Below are 25,118 nucleotides of genomic sequence, written 5' to 3' on the forward strand. Positions count from 1 at the left end.
ATTGCTTAGTGATGACATTCCCAGTCCAAATTGCTGTCGTAATCTGAGGACTACCTGTATTTTTCATTTTTTAAAAGAGAAGTTCAGATATAACTAGAAATTCAGGTTGCTTGAACTGCTTTGGGCACATGTGACTTATGTTTGTCTGTTCTTTAAGCAATATCTTATTGTATATTATGTTGTTAAATTATAAACATTTAATACTTCTTAGATATGTAGCTTTACAGGTAGAGGGAAGCTGAAAAAAATATTCTGAAAGGATGTAACTATGCAAACTATTTCCATATTGGTGCTCAGAAAGCTATTTAGATTTAACAGTATTTAAAATATTTAAGACACAGCCAATCCTTCTCCTAAATGTGTGGTTGTGGATCTGATAACTAGTGGCAGAAAATATTATCTACTAGTGATAGGGAAAATATTTCAAATTTAAATTTTTTTTAGCTCAGAACAGCTTTTCAAACCATGCTGGAAGTATTTGTATGTTTCCATGTGCTAACTGAGTATTGGTTGGATGAGGGAGGAGCAGTAAGGTGGAGCCTACTTTTTTATGCCTCTAAAACTGATCTTTAATATTAAAATCTCAATATTTTAGAATAAGGGCTCCACGATACAAAAAAATCACACCACCCAGTGGTGAAATTCAAAGGCTTACCATTACTGAAGAGGTAAGTAAAACTGAATCCTTATCTTGACGCATAGATTGTAAATACATGTTTTTCAAATTTAGGTCAATTTTTCTAGAGATTGGCTAATAGTCAACAAGCAATAAAATTGCTGTTATTGATTGATTTATTATTTTTTTATCCCGCCTTTATTATTTTTATAAAAAACTCAAGGTGGGGAACATACCTAATACTCCTTCCTCCTCCTATTTTCCCCACAACAACAACCCTGTGAGGTGAGTTGGGCTGAGAGAGAGTGACTGGCCCAAAGACACCCAGCTGGCTTTCATACCTAAGGTGGGACTAGAACTCTCAGTCTCCTAGTTTCTAGCCTGGAGCCTTAACCACTAGACCAAACTGGTCTACTGCTTTAAATGCAGACATTTAAAGAATATCATTAATACTTTTTAAAAAGGTACTTTATCTCAGCATTTTGCAGATATTTCCAATTACTGTAATAGCATTTTTAAAACAGTTTATCCTTGAATCCCATGCTAAAATTCACAAAAATGGTATGATACTAATGTTCATTCAATGCTGATTTAAAACAGTCAAACAATTTTTGATTATTCATGTTCAGAAGAGAGTTAACTGAGTGTTTAACTTATCAAGAACAGCAAGATCAGGTTTTCTGATGATTTTCATTATTTCAGTTGTGTTCTTGACCCTAAAGTCTTGTTTTGAAACTTTAATTAATCCATCTGCTTATTGTGAACACTGCCAACTCTTGAAGGCTGGAACCAAAAATGCAAGGTGCTAACTTCCATGTCATATCAGTGTAGTTTTGGAATTCTATTTTGTTTTAGAAGTAATTTATTGCATGCTATGTGAGAGAGTTGAAGTGTGGGTATATGTTGAAGAGAGTGAAATGGTGTTATGCATTATATGGTATTAACACCTCCTTGAGTTTATAGAACTTTGATTCTTTGGATCCTTCTAATAAGTAATATTTGCTTTTGGGATTAGTTATTTTAAGTGTTTTTGTTTAAGATGAAGACTTTTATTATAATTAAATAATGGATCTCTTTATAGCGCAGTCCACATATAATATTTTTGCCAAAATTGTCTGTTACTGATAATTATATCCATTTTATGGCAGACTGCCCAAATCCGTCCTTATGCTGTGGCTGCAGTTCTTCGTAATATAACTTTTGTCAAAGACCGCTATGATAGTTTCATGGACCTACAGGAAAAATTGCATCAAAATATATGCAGGTTAGTTGTATTCTGAAAAACAATTTATTTTTAGTGAAATATTAAACAATGCTTTGTGGTGTGTTTTATAGCATTTTAAATTAGTTTGTGAAAAGCTGAAAAGAAAATGCTTAAGAACTCTGTTTTTATATGGTATTTAAAAAATCAGATGTAATTAAAAAGGGAATGAAATTGCTGGATAACAATACTTGTATGCAGTCATTTTTCAGATGCAAGTTACAGTGTAATATTCAAAATTTATTATTCATGAATAACTTTTATTATACAAGAATATAACAAATGTCATTTTATCCCTGTTTTTCATCAGTACCCTGTTTAACGGGAATTTAATATGTGGACAGGATGTTAATTCATGTTGTTTTCTTTTTAGGAAGAGATCATTAGTTGCAATTGGTACCCATGATCTAGATACAATCTCTGGCCCATTTACATATACAGCTAAACCACCAGCTGAAATTAGATTCAGACCATTGAATCTGGATAAAGAATACAGTGCTCCTGAAATCATGGAAATGTACAGGGTAGGTTACTTTAAAACAACAAGATAAGTTTCCATTAATTTATGATTTGATACTATGTATATAGCCATCTATCTCAACATAGTGACCTTGGGTGAATACAGTATATAAATATATGCAAACAACTTCACATGAAAGTAAAAATAAGAGCTTAAATATTTATAACCTGAAAAAAAAAATTAAACACACATAAACAATCCAATGCAACTGAAGCTCCTAATAAACTTGTGGGGGTGGGGAAACATTAACTAGTGTTATACACTGGGCTGAGCAAACATCCAGCTTTTATAACTGTAGGTATTTTACAAAATAATTTGGCCCATAGTAGAAAACCTTAGATTATCCAGTGGTCCAGTAAACTCTTGAGCATTGCTAAAATAGGTTTTAGCCTAATTTTTGAAAATTCATTTCTGACTCCATAGTACTGCTGCTCCTGGAAGTAGAGTGCTTGCTCTAATCATGATTTGTTTATTTAGATACCATGTCATAGCATAGAACTGAGTTTGCAAACCCACTTTGTTGTCTAATCAGAAATTAGATAATAGCTTTATGTGAAGGCCTATGGTGCAGCTATCTTGCTAAAGCTAAGTAAGGGTTTGTTATATTGCTGTTTGGATCAGAGACTATTGATTGGTCTTTATGTATCTTCTTTTTGGCTTTGAAAGACAAGATATAAATGGACTGTATTTACAAGGGAGTCTGGCATCAACATGAGCTTCCCGGGAATGTACCTTCATGCCTCCTCCTGGGTTAATTCTGGAATGTCTGGGGATGGCTATTCCACAAGTAGATACATTGCCACCATTTGTTTTTGAATAGGGAAGTACTTGGAATCTGAAAAATCCTCCTTCCCCAGGAATAAACTTTTAAATAAATGGCTCCAGTTTTCTCTCCTTTAACAAATGTTACTAGACCTAAATGGTTTTGAAATACATGGAGCTAGTCCCAACCTAATACTGGAATAGCAAAGAAAAAAAAGGAGTTTAATGTTAAGAAAGACAACAAAGGAAAATCTTTATAAAATTGGTAAGTTGAATCAACATATACATGAGTCTGATGTCTGCATACTAAAGCTAGCAATCATTGACTTGAATAAACAAAAAGGTAGAGAGGCTGAAAATGGGAGCAAAAATAAGATGATAGAATTTGAGCGAAAGTCCTCAAACAAAAAATCTTTCATGAATTTCTCAGTACTTTCTCTGCCAAATGTACTTCACTGGTGCAAGTTTTCCCAGGGCTTTGGGGCATTGGGCCTGAATTCTTATGTGCAGTAAGACAAAATCTGCTTTTTAAAGTTTATCTCTCAGAGTCGATAACATTAGAAATTTATCTTTTGGTGTTGCTGGACAATGTCTTTCCCTGCATTGAGGATATTGTAGAAGTGCTGCACTTTGTGCACTATGTACTATGCACTACATACTGTTATGAATTTGTCAACATCCAAATTCTGTGATAGCTTGCTTGTCTTATACAGATAGCAATGAACTGAAAGCCAGTTGAATTTTTACAAATAGTTCTATTTTTAGTTACATATATGCTCATAGACTTTTGAACAAGAAATGTGTCATAAGGAATATACTGGGAATAAAGTGAATTGCAGGTCACCTTCCAAATGTTTAGTGACCTTTTCCTATGAAAAATCTTTCATATATAACATGCACTTCTTCTAGGGATTTAAATGCGCATATACACTGTGTGTATGTGTATACACACAAACACACACACACACAGTATATATAATGAGATAATACTGTGCAATGGTTTCTGTGGAAAGATGTAAACATTAAGTTTTGTTTGTTTTAGATGGATAGCCATCTTAGGCACTATCTACATATTATTGAAAATGAATCGCTTTATCCACTTATCTATGATAGCAAAGGTGTTGTTCTTTCGATGCCACCAATAATTAATGGTAAGTTTTTTTTCTTAGCAACATTTGTATTAACCTCATATAAGAGAAATAGGAAATGGCATACTGTTATACTGTAGTCTGAAATTTTTTGTTTTTTCCAGTGCTCCTCAAAATAAGATTTTTTTTTCTGTTTCTAAGACCCTCTTCATGCTTTTTTAAATATATTCTTAGGATCTGATTGTTTCAAATCTTTAACAGAAATGGAATACAATCTTTGTTTGTTTTTTTTAATGTTTAATTGGCTGAAGCTCCCACATGTACACTTGGGTATAATCCACTTATGTAATGATTGCCTATTCAAAATCACCATCAGACTCACACAGGGCTTTCATGGGTATCTGATTTAATAATGAATAGTATGCAGGATCACAAGCAAAGCTGAGAATAGCAAAAGCGCGGGATCTCTTCCCAAATGGCTCCCAGTCCCTCCCCCCAAAGTCAACACAATTCCACGCCCACAGGTACCCCTAATGGTTCCTGCCGGTCTGCGGGAAAAGTCCTTGACAAGGCAAGATAACCCAAGCGTGCATTCCTCATTCTTCGCTCCTCGCATCGCAGCCTGGTACAAGGAACAGGAGCAGCCCCCTCCCATACAGCAACTCATGTCAGCCCCATGGCATGGGAACCCATTACAATGTTTTCCAGGAACATTGGAACAGGGACCATGATGCTTAGCAGACTGGATGCTACTAGCAGATTGGATTCCCCTTCTATCTGCATCCTTCCCTTCTACATATTGAATATATTTGGGAAAGGTTCACAGGATGAGAAATAAGGGAAACCCCATAGATAAGCAGAAGTCTACTTGCGTAATGATGGATGTAGCTTGTTGTTGAAAAATGCATTTCAATATATCATTTAAAACAGCTCCAAGGTCACAGTTTTTTCAAGAACCCGATTTTAGAATGACACTGAGTACCTTTCTTTAAAATAAAGAACAAGAATAGAAAAATCTAAGTTTATGGGAAGTGCATTTGCACTTCATAGGAAGCCAAAATTTCAGAATTCTTGCTTAAAACAGGGTAGAGAAACTGCTACTGCACACTGTTCAGATTGCAGTCATTTGTTCCTGTTACGAAGTGACATAGATAATGAATTATGGACAGCAGTAGCCATAGTTTATTTCTAATGACTAGGTCTAATGACATAGGAACTGGGAATTCTGGTTTGTAAAATCATTACAGTATTGTAATTACAACAGAGTAACATCTACATAACTTCAGCTCCTTTAGTGAAATATGAAGTAGCATAATTTAAGCATATTTTTGGGATTATACTTAATACCCCATCCGCATGTCCTTTAAATAAATAACAAATACGCTTTCAGAGAAGTATTAATGTTGTCTTTAGCTGCAGGCTGTACTGTTTCATCGTCAAAAACTAACTTTTGCAGTGTGCTGTGGTTCAAATGACATCTGCTTTTTAAGAAAGCCATATTTATGAATGCTGTAACCACAATTAAAACCATAATCTTACTATAAAAATGATAGGAAATACAGATTTTATACTGAATACGTTGTACCCTTCACCAGTAATTTCTTTTTCAGGGCCTGGTCCCCAAAATAATGTATGTAATCATGCCTGCACATCTGAATTTCAGAGTCCCTTTTTGAGTACTGTCCTGGGGAAATATTCTCAAATATCCTGGTACAAAACTGTGAACAGCTGTAAACAAGGAGAAACTAGAGCAGGGACCTACAAGAAGACGTGAAAGCTCTTGTTCGTTTTAAAAAAAGATCACTTGGACCTCAGCATGCATATTTATTCTGCTGTTTGTTAGGTTTTCTAGTAGCTCTAATTCCAGTATTCAGTTGAAAGATTTGTAAACCTGTCTCTGTTTTAAACTCAAGAGCAAAACAATTGAAACTTCATTTCAAGTGTATCTCTATTTTTTAGGAGAACATTCAAAAATAAGTCTTAACACTAGAAATGTATTCATTGAATGTACAGCCACAGATCTTACCAAGGTAAATACCCGTGATAAGCAAAATGTTGAATGAAGTGTAATCTTGATCTACAAAATAAAATGAGAATGATGTCCCTTTGAAGCTGACCTTAACTGCTGACCAATATTCATTTTCAGAAATGTGACTTCTTTCAAAGTCAATATGAATCAGTTTGATGCTTTATAAAGGGATCTGAAAGCACTGGATCATAGGAATCAGTTGTTGGGGTGACATTTATATCTCTGGAAATTAAATTCCAAATAAATGTAAATAATATAATGGGCTACTCAGAGTTGGGGACTTCTGTCAGTCTCATAGACATGCATGCACTTCATTTGTTAATTGGTTTGGTTAGTGATAGAGTTGCCTGGTTTTGCATGACTCTTTTGTTTTAGAAAACTAGTAAAGTTTTTAAGAGTTTTCTTATCAACTGATATTGTAATTTTATATTTAAAACATTATGCATTAATTTAATATATTTACTTATTTTACATTATTTAATAATTTAATTCAATACTTTAATTTAAGAAATAAGTATGCTATCTGTCTTTCAGGCAAAAATTGTACTCGATATCCTGGTTACAATGTTTAGTGAATACTGCAATAAGCCATTCACGTGAGTTGGTCTGACTTTACCTATATTGTCACAAAATATGTGTGTGTTGTAGACTGTGCTTTAAATATTTCCTTGTTTTTGCTCTCTTTAAGGGTTGAAGCAGTAGAAGTAACTTATCCTAATGGAAAAAGCTACCTCTTTCCAGTGAGTATTATAAAAACTAACACAGAGTTTTTATATATTTAAGAACTGAAACATTTTTAGTGGATTCAAGAGTTTTGGAAAGGAAAGCCAGGATGTGTTATTTTTTTCTTCAGCTATCTTGTCTCCTGAAAGAAATTCTGGACTTTATCCTTATTTCCTTCTTTGTATTCCATAGAGCTTCCTTACTGAACACTATTATTACTACTTCCTACACTGTTCTATTTAATATCTTAAGATATACTGGTCGCCCAAGGTATATTTTAAGGTGTTGCTGTTCCAAATGGGTAGCACTTTCAACTACAGTGCATTTTCTAACTTCATATTCTACCTGAACTAAATTGCTTCACTGCATGGCTTACTAAAACATGGGTATTGTCCTCAGGATGCTGAGCCTATGAAAGAGAATTAAGATTTTAAAAAAAATCAGAAGTAAGTATTTATTTATTTTCTATCCTGCCTTTATTATTTTTTATAAATAACTCAAGGTGGCGAACATACCTAATATTCCTTCCTTCTCCTATTTTCCCCACAACAACAACCCTGTGAGATGAGTTGGGCTGAGAGAGAGAGACTGGCCCAAGGTAACCCAGCTGGCTTTCATGCCTAAGGTGGGACTAGAACTCTGTCTCCTGGTTTCTAGCCTGTTGCCTTAACCACTAGACCAAACTGGTGGTAAAGAGTATCCTGAGAATTAGAAAGGTCTGTGGGGAAAAAAAACTCACAGTTTTTTTTCAAAAACTTATGGAGTGTTCAAGACAGCAGTTTTGCATTTGAAAAGGCTGTTTGACACTCAAAACAGTTTACTTCAAATTCCAAACGGCTTAAATTTGAAAATTTTTGCGGATACCTAGTGTTTTGTGATCTGCTCTGTCCACTTTGGAAGCCATTTAGTAAAAAGCTAAGTTTCCTATTGCAACCATTCTATAAGTGCACCTACCACATACTGGCAATATTCATAATGTGTTCCCAAGTTTGAAAGGTTTGCTTACCTCTGATCTTTGTATAAATTCTGTAAGGTGTTTTTTATGTCTGTATGATATTAAAATAAATGATTACAATCCAAAGGATAGTTGAGATCTCTGACTTCTTATATGTATTCCACATAAGGTGGCAGACGCTTTTCACTCACAGAGAACCTCTAACAGAGAGAGTTTTCTGATCTTTCTGGGAGGAACACTCTTATTGCGAAAACAGAGTAGAAAAGCAGCACATTTTGGATCTTGTCCTATATTGATAGGGAAGAAAAATAACACCATTCTCAGCCAATGCAAAATGGAGCTAACCTCCATTATATCAACAAAATAGATGCTGCACATGTTTTCAGTAACAGCATGTTCCAGGGCATGACTGACTCAGTACTGCTCCAAATATCAGCAAAGGCAATTAGCTTGTCTGTAACAAGCAATTAGTTATATGAAGGAAGATTTGATAAGCTCTTGACATTCTCTGCCTGGCAGTGCATATTGGTGAAGCTTTTTAAAGACTGGGATTGTTCATATTCATGTATGGCTATTTGTTTTATTCATATCTGATGCCAATGTTGTGTTAAATGGTTCTTCATATGATGGATGGTTATGGAAAGTATTGCTACCAAATGTTTGGTCAGGAAGATTGATTACATTGTTTACTAATGACTGTGTCTGTGTTTCCTGGAATAGCAAACACTACTAATATTCAAAAACAGTAAAAATCTGATTATCAATACCTAGTCAAAGAACTTTGGATAGTTTGTTATGCAAGCAAGTCTGATGATACTAGAGAAGTGACTCTTGCGTTAAAATCTTTTTTAGGAGCTGTCCTACCGTCGTGAAAAGATAAAACCTGAAATAATTAATAAGAAGATAGGAATTAGGTAAGTTCTCTTTCTTCAAAAAGTGCATGTAGAATGCTATTGACAGCATCTGTGATAGATTTTTGTGTAATCTGTTCTAACCAATGGTAATTTTTGTAAGAATGGGCAAGACTAATAATTAATTAGCAGTTCATTGTTTTAACCAGATTTCTTGATTCTACAAACTGTGATCTTATTAAATCACAACTCAGTAAATGGGATAGCATGTTAGTTTGCAAAATAGTCTGTAGATTAGAGATCCAAGCTCAAATAGGATAATGTGAGCATGCTTAGGGTAAAACTGGCTTTGGTTGTGCCTGTGGCATACTGGTCAAAATGTGCCCAAACTGACCAGTACTGTCCTTACCATATAACCTAATCTATAATGTATCTATTTAAAAAATTCTTTGGGGAAGCCTGATTGGCCAAAACCATGATGGATAGCAGAGGTCAATATCTATGGGGCCCATCTTGAAATGATCTTGGCATATGGAAGATTGCAACTTGGACTGTAAGACAAGTAAATGGTAAATAGTATAAATGAAATGAAAAAAGATTGTTATCTTGTGTATCTGTGAATGTAAGAGAATGGTTGTAATAGATATGATTGCAGGTTGTCTGATTTTATAGAATTCAGTTGATAGATACCTGCATGGAATCAAAAGTGTAGGTTTAATTATGAATGGAATGGCTAAAGTATATGCCAGAAAAAATTAATTAGCATCTAGAGTGCTGTGGGTAGTGGATGAACATGGGAATTGATTGGTTAATGATAGTTGTTTGTTATACTCCACTAAATGGTGATAATGAAAGAACCAGACTTTTGAGAAAAATTGCACAATGTTCTGAAAGAATGTGATTCTGGGAACAAAGTGATTAAATTAGATGACATATATGAATGTGTGTGACTGAAACAAGAAACCTAAGAATGAATGAGAATGATATTGGTGAGTATTTATTTAGAAAAGGGCTGTTTTGAATACATGATTTAAGCATAACTTCATTCATTTGTAACATGGCAAAGGAAAGAATCTAAATTTAAAAGCATGATTGGTTTGATTGGTTCTAACAAAACATGCAGAGAATTAGTGAGAGATAAATGGGGGGTATAAGGTCTAATATAGGAAAGACTATTTTCTTGTAATGAAGAAAAATTCATTTCTTCATTACCCCCCTGAAGAAAAAATGGACATTTTCTGGAAGAAAAGGAAAAAAAGTGAAATGAGTGAGAGTAAAAATAGAACAATTACTGAAAGAAAAAGTATGAGTTCTCTATGAAAACAAATGAGAAGATAGGTTAATATACTCACAGAATTAATAGAAAGTGGAGGTACGGAAAGATAATGTGGAAGCTACTTTGAATAGAGTGAAAAGAATCATGTCACAAAGGGCCAGTGTGTGAGTTACATTAATACAAAATATGACAAAACATGCTTGGTGGAATGATGACATTAAAGAGGCTGGAAAAAAATGAATAAGAAAATGATTGTTGTAAAAAATATTAGAAAAGATATGGTATAGAGAGAAAATGATAGTTCCCTAGAATGTAGTCATAGAGACCAAGGAAGGTCAAATTTAAATCAGGCAAAAAACTGTAGGAGCAATTGTGATGAAAAAAAAAATGTGGAAGTGGGTGAAGATAGCTCAGCAAGGTGTCTCTTGAGAAGTGAATTGAATGTTTGTTTTTTTAAAAAATAATTAAATTATTTGGGATGAAACCAGTGAGGGAATGTTGGGAGGAGTATTTTAAAAATTTGTATGGAAATGATGCTGATATGTCAAGGAGAAAAATTGAAATAAAAGCTATGAATGTTAACGTGAAAAAAAATGATGAAAAGGAAGTCATAAATGTTCTGAGAATGTTGAAAAATTATGAGACTAAAGTTGCTGATGGTGTAACTGTATGGCGTACCTTGCAGTCTGTTTAGCACACGGGTGAAGGCTGCATCCATGAATACAAAAATGTGCCCAGGAAGGTGTTTACTGGAATTTTGATTGAAAGGGTATTTTATTTATTCACTTAGCCACCTCTGTTGCTGTTGCTGAAGTGACTCTTCGTGACCTAAAATACATTAAAACATTAAAATAAGGCAAGAAAAAGCAATAAAACAATAATACCTATATTGAACAACCGTATTAGGGAAGCAGAGCACCGTAAGTACCAATGATATAATATTCCAGTATCAGGGCAGGGTCACAAATCACCCTGCCTGCCCCAGCATATTCTGAAAAAGCCATGTTTTCTAAATAACCCCCAGTTGGGACTGAGAAGTGACAGTAAGCAAAATCTGGAAAATGTAATGTGGAATATGCCAGACATAGGATGTACAGGGGAGATTTTTAATACATCAGAAAAATACATGAATATAAGAAAATTGATTGCATGGCTGCTGACTGGAATAAAAGTATTATTTATCTATCTATCTATCTGCCACCCATCTCATACACAACAACTCTGGGCAGCTTACAGATAATAAAATAACAGTCAGTGAAAACAGTACAATATAAAATCAATACAATAGAAATATACATAAATACCAATAAAAATATAAAAATACCAGATATAAAATGTAAAATTCAAGGTGGCAATAGGGTTTTGCATTTGGCACGATCGCAGTATCAGCCACCCCTAAGATTGGCTGTCCCCCCTCCCATCCCAAGCGAGGTGGCATAGCCATGTTTTCACCCCCTTCCAGAAGGCCGGGAGATTGGGGGCCTGTCTCACCTCCGGGGGTAAGCTGTTCCACAGGGCAAGTGTCATGGCAGAGAAGGCCCTCCTCCTGGACCCTGCCAATCGGCAATCCCTCATGGACAGGGTCCGTAGCATGCCCTCTCTGCCTGACCGCGTGGGATGGGTTGATGTGATCGGGGTGAGGCGGTCCCTCAGGTAACCTGGACCCATGTGTTGTGGCCCAGCAGAACCTATGGGTAGACAAGTGGACGTCCCAGAAATCCTTCCCCAGAAGCCCTCTGGGTCTTGACACTTTGGTCTCTCCTCCTGCCCCTTAGGGTAACAGCTTGTAGGGTCACTGTCACCACTTATCCTCTAGGGTGTTCTCACCACAATCCTGCATGTGAGAGAGAGATGGCACCCATATCCTGTGTTACTTTCTGGTAATTACTAGGTAAAAATTAGGAGGTTGGTTGGTATGTTATAACACTATCGAGTGCAGGTAAACAGTGTTGATAAATTACAAAGCTGTTCTAACCAAGGGATCCAGAAATTCTAAACAAATAGGACAAGAAAAAGGATTCAGTAGAATATACAAAAGTAAATATAAGAATTCTAGCAGACCACAAGATGGCCCAAATCTCCTACCAGTAAGAGCTAACAGGCTTTTAAGGGTTCATTAGGCTAGAAACCCTGAAAGTTTCATGCAAATTGACAAGAACATCAGGGTTCTTAAATTGTACAGACACATAAAAATGATAGCAACAGATACAAAAACAAAAATTAAACCTAGTGCAGTTCCAACTAGAAATGTGTCTATTTTTTGCCAAGTAACAGAGCCTTGAATCAGATTTTCCTTCTGATTTCAGTTTTCCTGGATGTGCTTTTTGTTTTTCTGGAAGTTCCAAACTTTAATCTGGGGCTAAAAGAGAATGATCTCAGCTTTCTCCTTCTCTTCTTCCTGGCACACAGCTTCTTGATCATCTCCCTTCCTCTGGAGATCTGCTTGCTGTCTCCCCAAGCACAAAGTCTCTCCCTTCTAAAGAGGGAGGGATAGGAGATTTAGCTTTCTGTGTGACAAAGACACTCTGAGTTGATTAAAACTTGGTCAGCAGTTGTTGCTAGTAAGTGTGGGCAGGGCTTTCCAGCCTGCCCATTCACTAGAATATGATAAAGTGAATAGGTTTGAATTATGGAATAGTTCAAATAAATGTAACGGTTGGTTGCTGAATATGTTGAATATGATAAAATATTATGGAAATAAAGCATGCATGAAAATAGCAGTCTAACTCCTTGCCTCTTGCTGAAATTCTTTGGGTGTATTTTCTTCTGTTGTCTTTTTCTTTTACATTTCTTCAGCTGTTTCATTGTATCAGAAATGGCTTTTTTACCTTTTTTTGCTTTTTTATTTTGGGATATTTTTGTTTGCCTCATTTTTTTTTTTGATGACAGAGTTCAGTCCAGAGTTTTTCAGGCACTCTGTTTATCAGTTCTAATCTACTAAACCTATTCTTTATCTTCATCACATATTTATTTACTGATTGGTTGATTGAATATATGGTCAGAGTCCAAAAGAAATCATAAAAGGTAAACAACAAATAATTGAAGCCTCAGCTTTGATTAGAGAAAAGACATTGACTAATTTTATGGCGAATTGGAAGCCCCTTTTGGACTTTTTGCATGAAACAGAAAATGATGAATTTATAATGTACAGATTTGATGATTAATAATATTAGCTGACTATAGAAAAAAATGGATGTTATGTTGTAACCTTAGAGTTTAATGTAAATTTTACTTATACCTGTTGTAAAAAGAGTCAGGAGTTATTCCTTTTTCTATTTCTGTTTTCTTCTTTTTCTGCACATCTGTTCTCTTTCTCTTTCTTTATTAGTTTCAATTAGATTTTACCTCTTTGTTTTAAAATGTAATAGAGTTATCATAAAATAAAAACAAATCATTGAAGCCTAAGCATAATTCAAACCCAGTATTTTCTGTAGCAGTCATAATTGAGCAGAATCTGGGAACTTTCATAGGACTTTTGGTAGACTGATATGCTGGTAGAAAGTGCTCAACCTATACTTCAGGCCAAATCTACACATTTACTGAGGCAGAGGGGAATATTAACTCGGTGCCAAATGCGGGACAACGGACAACGCAATGAGATTGCAAAACAGTCACAATGGTTTCATCTGACTGTGGACAGTGCGACTCTGAATATGGGATGTTACTGAATTCCAGTACCTCTGAGAATTAGGCACTGAACTCATTAGTATAAATGCCCGTGGATATAAGATGGAAAGAAAGTATGCTGTCAAGGCTCCATAACAGTAGTTTGAAGTTTCATTCTGTAGGTCCAAGTCAAACTGGTCAGTGAAGATAGACTGGGCCAAGGACTCATCCCAGAAAGTTTGTTTTAGGTACTATTTCAAACAACTAATTCTCATGAGAACCCTACAGAAGCATACCTCAATTCCAGCCGGAGAGATCCATGCGGCACAGATTGAGGAATGCAGAGCATTGTTCTTATGAATTTCAGTTGGATTGCTTCTAAAGTCATTGTATCTTTGTAGATAAAAAGTTGTGCGCCATGTAGCAAAAGCTTTAGCATCTTGCATTGAAATTATTTAATTACTGCAGTGTCAAAGTGATATATAAAACTAGTGAATTTCAGTATAGCATTGGAGGCCTTTGGGGCAAGTATTTTAACTTCGCATACCTCCTCTCCTTAACTTGCATTCAAAGAGCAGTTAAAGTATGCTTCTTCAAGAGTGCACTTGGGGAAAATTGAATTGAATGTCACCGTATTCCAAAGATAGCACTTAGGTTGTTGCTGCAATTGCTGATTATTTTCTTTTTTTCCTGGCTTTAATCTTATGTATCTTGGTTTATTGCAAGATGCTTAGACCCTTTGGGAATTGAGTGGAATAGGAACCAAAGTAAATAAATAAAGCATAATAAATAAAGCATACTAAATCTTTAATAAATCATAAATCACAGTCAACCAGAGTAAATGGTGATCTATAGATGTGGCTGCCAGTTTCTTCCATAAACCCTCTTTAGGGATGGAATGAACAATTGCCTAGAGAATTGTTCTTTGGCAACCGGACTATTTTTCTGCCAGATGATTTGAAGTGATACATTGCTCAAAAGTTGATTGACCTGTTTTAAAGCTGTCTTGCTCCTCAGCCAGAACCTTCATTTGGATCATTCATTTAACAAATTTATTATAAAGTTATATGGCAGAGAGTTTACTCTTAATATTTAATAAGCTAATTGGTTGGATGTTAGCCAGATTGGTCTTCCCTCCTTTTTGTAAAGATTAAAATAATTATAGATTGACTTCATTCATTGGGCATTTGTAAGTGTCATGCTGCGCTCAGATTCGGAGTCAGAATCTTCAGATGAAGAAGGGCAGCCAGCTTCAGAAGAGGCCTTAGATAATGAGCAATCAGCTCCGGGGTCATCAGATGAACAGCCACCTGAGCAGGCAGAGGAGGTGGGGCTGGCCAGCAACCAGAAGAAACAGCTGCCGCTGCTCTCTGAAGATGAGGGCACAGAATTACCGCCCCCTCCAGATGCAAGAGCCCAGTGAGCAGAAAAAAGAGCAGAGCAAAGGAATTCAATGAGGAATTCAATCCTCCTAAATGAGCCACACCGGGACTGCTCTTATTTAAGAAGAACTGTGAGCTCAAGCCTCTTCGTTGGAAACAACCATTTGCAAACTCAGACTTTGTGCACCTTGCCTTTGGACTTGAACCCATGTGATTGTGACTCTGAACCCGGACCAGCTGATGACCTCACCAATGCTTTGCACCCTGGATTTGCTTGACTACTCTTGTGCCTACTCCTTGGATTTTTGGACTCTTCCTTTAGGCAAGTTTGCTGGACTTGTGGGGACTTGGTTAATTGTGTGAGTGTTTGTGTGAGCAACGTTCCCTTGCTGCTTACTATTGCTTAAAAAACGCAGCTAGTAAAAGTTTGCGACTACGTCTTTGTGTATTTGTGTGTGCTTGGCCTGAGACAGGACAGTAAGAATTTCCCCGACTTTTAGATTAAGTCAACTAAATTCCTAAAGCAGTATGCCATATGATCAAAAGAAAAACTTTTACCAAGAAGATCTTACGGACTAGGACAACCAGTTGTTCCACTTGATACAGTCTGCTTTTAAAAGAGCATTTTAGAATGGTACCTATTCTTATTTTGAAAAGAACAACATCAGACTGAACATTTCAGAAGGAATTGGTTTCAAAAAAAGAGTTTGAATTTTGGAAGACAAAGGGAAGCCATCATGCTCTCAACTACAACAGAGCCTTTTTAAGGATGCTGGGTTTGCTAACCTCACTTTCTAATCACTTTTGGAAATCACCTATTTAACTATCTTAAGGCTAATAGAGATCTTCAAAGCAACAAGTTTGCAAAGCCACCTGGTGAGTTTACCTTCATTCCAGGGTAAAAGAAAAACTAACTATAAGCTTAAGAATTGAAAGAATTTGAAATAAATGACAAAAAGCTAAATAAGACTTTAATTCAAAAAAGTTATAAACGAATCAAGGGACCAGACAAATTTGGAATATTAGAACTTTTGCTGTAATATTTTAGAAATAACTATATAAATAAATAAATAGCACATTCGTGGGAACTAAATTGTTTAGTCTACCTTAAGTCTTAACAGAAGTTCTTTATATTTAAGTCATAACTGAAATTTATGATTTCAGAAATTGGGCAGTAGAGGGGACTAAAGATTCCAGGCATAAAAAGAAAAGGGAGGGGGGTGCTTGCCTTTTGTCTTTGGTCAGCATTGGGACAAAATGACAGAAAATGGTATGACATTTGAAATACTCCAAGAGATATTTGAAGACTAGGGACAGATACTAGCAGCTACAATGTCAGCAATGATGTCTGCTTTTATGGATAGATTATTTCCAAAAGATGTTAAAGAAGAAATGATAGATATGAAAGAGAATACCTTAGAAGATCAACAGGATGAAGAGCTAAAACAAACCTCATCTGATGCAGAAATATTAGAATATAAAGAAATCGTTGAAATTCTGGAAAATAAAAAAAAATGTGGATTATAAAACAGAGATGACAGTTAAAGTGGAAATACAAATGATAAGCCAAGAGAATGATAATGGATAATGACTCCTTACTGGATTTACAAAAGAAGTTTGCTAAAGCCTCGAAGAAGTCAGAGATGGGAAAAAGAAAAAGTGAAAAGAGATCAAATCCTATGACAACATCTGAATAAATTAAAGATCAAGATTGTTAGAAGCAAAAGGAAGGAGTACACAGTTGGTTTGTTTGACCAAGGTTAAAATAAGACATGTTTCTATAAAACTCTGGGAACCTTTTATGGACTTTTTGCTGACACCAAGACTGAAATGCTAATGATTTATGGATTTGCGTATGGATAAGGGTTGGGTTATGCGAAGAAGAGATACTTGAATGTAACCTTATAGGGGGTGAAAATTCACTAAGTTTGTTTGTACTTGTTGTGATGAAGATCGAAAGTCACTTCTTTAAATATTTTTCTCTTTTTCATATTTTTTCCTTTCTTTTTTTCTTCTCTTGTGCTTTCTATTCTCTCTTTATTTTTATTTTGCTTTCTAAGTTACTTTGTATTGACTTTTATTTTTTAAAAAAATTCAATAAAAATTATTTCTAAAAAACAACAACTCCTGGAACATGTTACATAGTTTTGATTAGTGGAAAAAACATCAACCATTTATGTATCTATTGATGACTTCCTAGTAGCTACATATTAGAGTATAAATGGTAACTTGATTGGGGAGTGGGGAGCGTTTGGGTGCACTGAAAATGCCAGTGCCTGAAAGCGATAGGACAATGTATTTTTAATAAAAAAGCCTTATGAACTAATTCCTCACCCAGCATCATCAGGATATGCATTGGACTTCTGAAAACACCTATTTCATCTCCAGGCTTGATTTATGAGCGTACCTAGCTATGCTGAATTACGATGCTTGAATGCTACTAATGAAAGTAGGTAATTTTTTTTAAGCATTCTTTAAAAATTACTTTTGTGTTTTGTTTTAGTGAGACACCATCAAGCCTTGCCAAGATGCTTACTAGGATGTGTTTGAAGTCACACGTTGTTGGGAATGGGAACAATATAGAGGTTGAAATCCCACCTACCAGAGCTGATATTATCCATGCATGTGATATCATAGAAGATGCAGCAATAGCGTATGGCTATAATAACATTCAGATGACTATTCCAAAAACATACACCATAGCTAATCAAGTAAGATTTCACCCTTAAGTAAACAGTCTGTATTGTCAGTTAAAAGGCTAGAAGTATGCCAGAAGGGTTTGTAGAAGAAAACTGTGTCTAAGAATTAAAACATTCTTCTGTCATGTCTTGTAGCAATGGGAGTTTACCATAGCAAGGATACAAAACAGATGCCCAACTGATCTGAGAAATTCAAAAGACCTGCAGTAGATGGGCTTCCAGAAAGACGAGGTTTAAACCTGGAGGCCGTATATTAAATCTCTAATTGGGAACTGTGTTTCCTCTGTAGACACCAGATGTAACTGTTTGGTGTTACCCCACTCCGTTCTTTTTGAAAAAGGGTAAACTAACAGTGATTTCCATAATTTTGTGATATTCATTGAGCTGAAAGAATTTTTATTTTTATTTTCCCATCTAGTTTCCTCTCAATAAACTCACAGAACTTCTGAGGCAAGATTTGGCAGCAGCAGGATTTACTGAAACCCTCACTTTTGCTCTGGTATGTGTTTAATAGGTTCTGTTTCCAGAAAATAAGATTTCAGTAGAGGGTACTGTATCTTATAAGCAGATAGACTGCAGTAGCCCTCCACAATTGTGAGGCCTTGATTTCTTAGTGTCTCCAGTAAATATACAGTATGATGCTATGCTGATAACAAATGTGATTGTTGCTCTGATTTTTGAAGTATAAAGACCCTTATTCTTCTATGCCCTTCTCTCTATTTTGTCTGCTCTAATTTGGAGGCAGAAGAAGGAAAAATAATAAGAATATTCCTATTTTATGAAGAATGTTGTTGACAGAGGAGCAAACTAGCTTCAGTGTGTCCCCAGAATGGGAGTTAAGTTTTCTGGTGCTGTTTTGAACACTAGAAAATTCAAATTATGGTGGCTCTTCAGTGTCACCTTTATCTTAAAAAAGAGTTTTCAAACCACCTTCCGTGTCTTTATTTTGTAGTGTGGATACTAACAAGTAATATGCCATCAGGCATCAGTAGACAAATGGATTCACTAGCTGAGTATTCAGAGTGATGAAAGCCTCTTTGCGATAGGTAGCAGTCTCAACTACTTTGAACAAGGCATGTGACTTGTTTTCAAGAAACTTTTGGACCTTGAAGACTATAGTAATAATTGGCTTTTGGCTTTTAGATGAAGCTGATTATTTTGATCTCCTCCTACTTAATTTAAATTAAGTTTCAGCACTGAGACAGCCACAGTTGCCCTGATAGACTTCTCAGTGTTTTTTTAGAATTAGCATCCTTCCAGATAATTCATCTGGGATAAGAAATGGAAGATAGGGTTCAACAAATCCTTTCAAATAGGTATTTTGCAGCATGCAGGCATGTATACAATGCACCCCTCTTCAATGTATTAACACCTGTCTTTTTACATGATTGTTGAGTTGTTTTATAAGCTGATCTCAGCTGTCTCTGCATGCATGCGCATGTACAACCCTAATGGAGGTTTGAGGTTCCAACTTTTAGTGGCTTTGCTCCTACTTGAATGGTGCTGAAAGAGTTTTGTTCAGCCCAGTGGCACTGGTAATGTGGGCCCCTAATCTCTTCAGCAAGGTTTTAGATTAAGTTTTTTTTAAAATTCTAAGATATTATAAAAACTGTTATTCCTTAAACAGCAATAATTAAAATCCTCAAGAGCATAATTATAGCAATGCAATATTACTACATTAAGTAGCACTATAACATTAACTCATTGTTAGGGGTTGGGCCTTATGTCTTTTTTTTTCTTTATTGGCTTTTAATTCTTCTTGCAGTTGAGTTGTAATTTAATATGATTAAATACATTGACTTCCTGTATCCCTATTCAGTGTTCCCAAGAAGACATCGCTAGTAAGCTGGGGATTGATATTTCTGCAACAAAAGCTGTACATATAGCCAACCCTAAAACAGCTGAATTTCAGGTGAGGACTACAAGAATTTCAGTATAAACCTGAAAACTTCATTGCAATCCTAGCCTTGAAACTAGCTTGCTGGATTTAGACTCACGAGGAATCATACCTCTCTAAGAGGGTACACCTGCTACATCTTCTATTGCAGTCTTTTTCTGTGTTTGTGAAGTTCCAAAGTCAGGATGCTACCACCAGCAGTGTTTGTGCCAGCAGTTGTAGAGTCTCAAAATGGGGCACTTTGGAGCAAGGTACCAACAGCTTTGGAACTAAAGTTCCTCTAAACCTCAGGAACTTTCAGCTTTATCGGCCTAGGTCTTTCAGCTATATCAGCCTGCAGCTGGCATAGCAAAAGGCTTTTTTTTTTTTTTTTTTAAGAAAAACACTACTATACTACTAGAGTGTAATACTCATGTATGATGTGCCCTGGCCAGCAGGCAAGGTTGTGAATGAGATGGTATATTCACCTTCACATTCTTCCCAACCATACCTATTTATTTTCTAAAGTAGAAACTATTCACATGCCTTATTTTGTTCCCAGTATTAGTAATTTTATAGTTCTCAGTGGTCAAGGCGAAGAATCTTTTATAATGTTTAACTTTATCAATTTTTCCAGTTTATTTGAAATTTGTAATACGGACAGATTATTAATATGGAAATTATTATTTCTCCATGAGCCAGTGCTGTGAATGTTGAGCTTTGTTGACAGATAATAAAGAATAAGAATTGCTGCTGAGTCAGGGAGAAATAAGGGTTAAGCATTTATGATGAATCATGTAGATATTATTTATTAGATTTTTATCCTGTCTTTAAGTTGGCCAAAATACTGTAAAGCAGCTTGCTTACTTAATGCTCTCTCTTCCTATTTTCCCCACAACAACCATGTGAAATCCCATTCTTGCTTATGTTGGCAGCTTTTCTTTTCAGGGAAGTATAATTCATCAAGCACCTTATGTGTCCTATAGGTGGCACGGACTACACTGTTGCCTGGACTCTTGAAAACTATTGCAGCTAATAAGAAGATGCCTTTACCTCTGAAGCTATTTGAAATCTCTGACATTGTAGTGAAAGATTCCACCAAGGGTAAGAAAATTTTCATTCATTTAGTGTAAATATCAGGGATATAAGTTAGTTCACTATAACTATAGCATCCATAGTAGAAGATTACTGCATGCTTGCTAGACCTGTTTCTTCTGTTTCAATGCTCACATATGATTATGTTCAACCTATGCTGTAGCCCAGCAAGAGGAACACATAGTCTTGGTACATTTGCCATGGTCTCATCCTGCACTACCTGTGGTTGCCTCTGTAACACCTCCTTATCCCTAACATGTATTTTTCTGAGCCTGCACATTTGCTTATAGCATTCAAAGGGACAGGGCTTCTTTAGCAGCTGATATATGCAAGGTGGGCATTTATGCTGGATCTGAAGCAACCTTACCTGCTTTGGTTCTAGAAACTGCACACCTCTAATTTCTGTTAAAATATATTCCTTTGCACTTTTAAACTATTAACCTTTTTTCACATTTCAAGGAACTTAGACAATGTAGAATGTATAGCCTGGATCACGTTATGCTAAATCATGCTTTACTGAATAAATCTCAGCTGTCTGGATTCACACAAGCTAAGCACCTACCAAGCAGATTTATGGGTTAGCAGAAGGTTAATTTGTAGAGACACGTTAACTGATTGCTTTGAGATCCTTTGTAACAATATTATGAAAAAAACTATTGTTTTAAAATGTACTGTATATTCTGAAATTCCTCAGAAGCATTGCTTCTGCTTTTGAACATGATAAAACAAAGACATTTGTTTGCCATCACAGTTTTATTAATTAGCATACTTAATAGAATACAAATTATGTTTCCAAATGCTTTCACCAATGCTTAATTTTGGGTAAATTGATTTATTGGAGAGTTGTATTTGCTCAGAACTGTTAGTTTAATACTGTGTAAACTTTGTCAGTTGCATTATAAATATTTTTTTTCATTAATAGATAGTTCTAAACATACTAAAATTATATGTGTAATTCAGATGTGTGGCCATTGCATAGTAACAGTGGAGTAGAATGTTCAATTTGAATTGCAGTGTATGAATATATGGGACTGAACCTGTTGGCATTGCCATTGGAGTGGACATTTTGAAACAAAAGCCCTTGGTGATAGAAATAGTGAACACAGAAATGTTTTTGCATTTATATATTATTAGTTCTTTCATGAGTTTCCTTAACAGGGTATAGTTATTGCTGCTAGAGTACTGATAACAGTACTATATGAAAGATAAATTTTCCAAATGTGTTTTAATTATTTTGCTGCCAGGGGGCAGCATATACTAGTATTTCTTGTTACATTATCTTGGCTTGTTCCAAAAAGCTCCTGCTGATTACCTTCCTTGCAAATTGTATGGAACGGGTTCTTCACACAGCACTTTGAACTTTCTACAGTACATATGTAATTTTTCCTAACATCTTGGCTCCTGCACTTTAAAACAAAAATAAAAACAGGAAAATCATTTTATGGAATGATGCAGTAAGTTTCTATTTGGCTAAAAAGAACCTAAGCTTATCCAAGAGAGTTTTGCTTCGGTTTGGCAACAATTTTATGCTGTCTGTAGCAAATGAATTTCATACTGCTATTTTTATTTCTAATTTCATTTTATTGGCCACATTTTCCAACTAAAAGAATTCAACAAATAAGTCATACTAAACCATAGTTTATCACAGTGGTATACAATGTTTTTTTGGCCCACGACAAAGTAGAATAGTATATTAGGATTGCCAAAAACTTTTTGAAGTAGGAACAAAAGAAAATATCTACTATATAGTTGAATATAATTAAATTTAAATTTAAAATCTAATATTTAAACACAAGTAATATAATTAGTATTTTTAATCATTTTTTTTTAGAATTTTTATCCTGCCTTTATTATTTTTATAAATAACTCAAGGCAGCAAACATACCTAATACTCCTTCCTGCTCCTCTTTTCCCCACAACAACTACCCTGTGAGTTGAGTAGGGCTGAGAGAGAGTGACTGGCCCAAGGACACCCAGCTTGCTTTCATGCCCAAGGCGGGACTAGAACTCTCAGTCTCCTGGTTTCTAACCTGGTGCCTTAACCATTACATCAAACTGGGTCTCTAATTTAGTAATTTTAATAATTTTCACTCAAAATAAAATTATAATTTAGTGACAACATTTGGGGGGCCTCTGGGTGTTCAACCCAAGGCTTTTGAGGGCTGCAGTAGTCCTGGAGCCTCAGGTTGTGTATCTGGTTTATTGCAATGTGAATAAAGAAGAATAAGTTACAACATGCTTTCCACTCCCATTTCTTCTTGCATGGCTGGGAGTTGGAAGGCTGAACGAACAGAAAGTTTTCAGGAAAAGAAAGAAAACAGTGCATGAGCCTAAGACTGCAACTTTTTTCCATGTGTACATATTTTCTTCAACTGTGGTTTGGTGTGATAAGATAATTCAGCTTTTAAAAACTAGCGTGTCAGGGAGAAGACTTTGCTAAAACCTTCCTTTTAAAAAGGGGGAATATTAGTCATGTGATCCTCTGAATTAATACCATTCAGATATAGGTTTATTGTTGCAGTGAGGTTAGTTTCTAGGGAAAAAAAATTACTTTGCATATTCTTCTTTATTTACCATTCTGCCCCCAAGCAACTCATTGATGGCTAGCTGCTGGGCATAACATATAGCCACGTGAGCACTTTTTATCATGCTGGGAAAGATGATAGTGCATGCTGCCAAGCAGCTGGGCTATTAACTGGTAGTTGGCTATCAGGAAGTATAAGCCAAATAGGCACCCACCAAAGCTGCAAATTGTTACCTGTGGTTTTGTTAAACATTGATAGCTCATAGAACAGTGCAGTTTTTACCAAGTTGTTATTTTTTTGCTTCTTCTTCCTTCTTTAGATGTAGGTGCAAGAAACCACAGGCATCTTTGTGCTATCTACTATAACAAAAACCCTGGTTTTGAGATAATTCATGGGTTGCTGGATAGAATCATGCAGCTCCTGGATGTCCCTCCAAGTAAAGAGAATGGATATTATATTAAAGCAGCTGAAGGTAAGGCAAGGTTTGAAAATACATTTGGACTTCCTTGTACATCAATGGTGAATAAAAACACCTAAGTCCATCCCTCACTGACTTAAAATTCAAATCCATTGTTCTGTGGCTTAGGATTATTAATTGCTTAACTTTCATAGCTGTCTTCATAAATGCTGTGACTGGTCTCTTTACTCTCAGTACTAGCTGTTATTATATAATATGATCATAAGAGTGGCTCCGTTATTGTTCACTATAGTTCTTTGTTAACAGTAGTTTCTAAATTCTGTTCTGCACACATGGAAGGTAGCATCTAGCTTCAAGAGCAGTTATTTAGAAATATTTGAAGCACAAGAAGGAAGCTCACATAAGAAGTATTTCCTATACCATTTAGCTCCCTTCATCTTCTTGAAGACTTCTCCAGTTTGAAGAACATGACAGAATAAAATATAGTGGGATACTGTAGAAAGGGGGAGCATTTTGGCAAGCTTTTTTGTGCTTTTGCATAGCTGAGAGGCAAGCCAATATGCAGATTTACTGTTTCAAGTGAATGACCGTGCAAAAAATACAGCTTCCTTGTATTTTATTTTAACAGGGACATAGTGTCGATCCCCTGCTTTTCTCATTTAGGGTTAGGTGTTTGTAGAACATAGTTCTTTTTTACTCTGAACATATGAGGAATGAATGTCAGATGGATCATAACTTTCAGATAGCCATTGGTTTAAAAAGAATAAGAATGAGGTTTTGCTTAATCAAGAATATGCTGTATCTGTGACCATTCTTTTAAACAAAAGTTGTATATATTCGGCAGAATATAGGGTTAAACTTTAAATGTGCATAATGATGTATCTGAATAATTCTGTAATTCAGGAAGTTTATGTATTGCATCAGATTACAAGCTTTACGTTAGGAAGCCATGGAACTCTGTCCACCTTGAATGGAATTACCTTCTTAAGATCGATATAATCTAGTTTCAGTATTTAGATAGAGAAATAAAATGTTGTTATTGTACAGTATATGTTCGTTCAGACTCTATATATATTGACTGTGGCTTGCCATTGGTTTCAACTAATAACTAAATATTAATTACGTTTATCTCAGGATCATATGCTGTTTTGCCCTTACAGCAGTACCTTTGGAGCAATTGCAGATGCCTAAAAATAGAGGTGACATTAAAATTAAATTAAAATTAAAAATTTCTAGCCCTGAGAATCAGGCATAATTCAAGGCAGAAACAATGCTTGTTCCAAACATCTAGGGCAGTGAGGTAAACACATTTTCCCAAATAAGCATTCCTTACAGAAACTCAAGGGGCAATGTACACTAATCATATTTTAGTCCTGTTGAAATCAGTTATTCGTTACTAAAGCATGACTCTCTAAATTTGGACCCAGTTCTAACCA

General features: G+C 35.5%; 1 protein-coding gene across 1 annotated transcript in view; it reads left to right on the forward strand.

Moving 5' to 3' along the window:
- FARSB (phenylalanyl-tRNA synthetase subunit beta) overlaps positions 1 to 25,118 on the forward strand; it is a 40,190-nt gene that overhangs the window by 4,241 nt on the left and 10,831 nt on the right. The window contains exons 4-16 of the mRNA XM_063306699.1: positions 596 to 668; positions 1,765 to 1,880; positions 2,251 to 2,401; positions 4,202 to 4,310; positions 6,207 to 6,277; positions 6,811 to 6,872; positions 6,965 to 7,016; positions 8,807 to 8,868; positions 17,573 to 17,780; positions 18,187 to 18,267; positions 19,588 to 19,680; positions 20,631 to 20,748; positions 23,584 to 23,736. Of these exons, the coding sequence (XP_063162769.1) occupies positions 596 to 668; positions 1,765 to 1,880; positions 2,251 to 2,401; positions 4,202 to 4,310; positions 6,207 to 6,277; positions 6,811 to 6,872; positions 6,965 to 7,016; positions 8,807 to 8,868; positions 17,573 to 17,780; positions 18,187 to 18,267; positions 19,588 to 19,680; positions 20,631 to 20,748; positions 23,584 to 23,736 (1,349 nt within the window). The remainder of the gene's footprint in view (positions 1 to 595; positions 669 to 1,764; positions 1,881 to 2,250; positions 2,402 to 4,201; positions 4,311 to 6,206; positions 6,278 to 6,810; positions 6,873 to 6,964; positions 7,017 to 8,806; positions 8,869 to 17,572; positions 17,781 to 18,186; positions 18,268 to 19,587; positions 19,681 to 20,630; positions 20,749 to 23,583; positions 23,737 to 25,118) is intronic.

The sequence above is a fragment of the Candoia aspera genome, chromosome 6 (assembly GCF_035149785.1).
Source record: "Candoia aspera isolate rCanAsp1 chromosome 6, rCanAsp1.hap2, whole genome shotgun sequence".
Taxonomy (NCBI): domain Eukaryota; kingdom Metazoa; phylum Chordata; class Lepidosauria; order Squamata; family Boidae; genus Candoia; species Candoia aspera.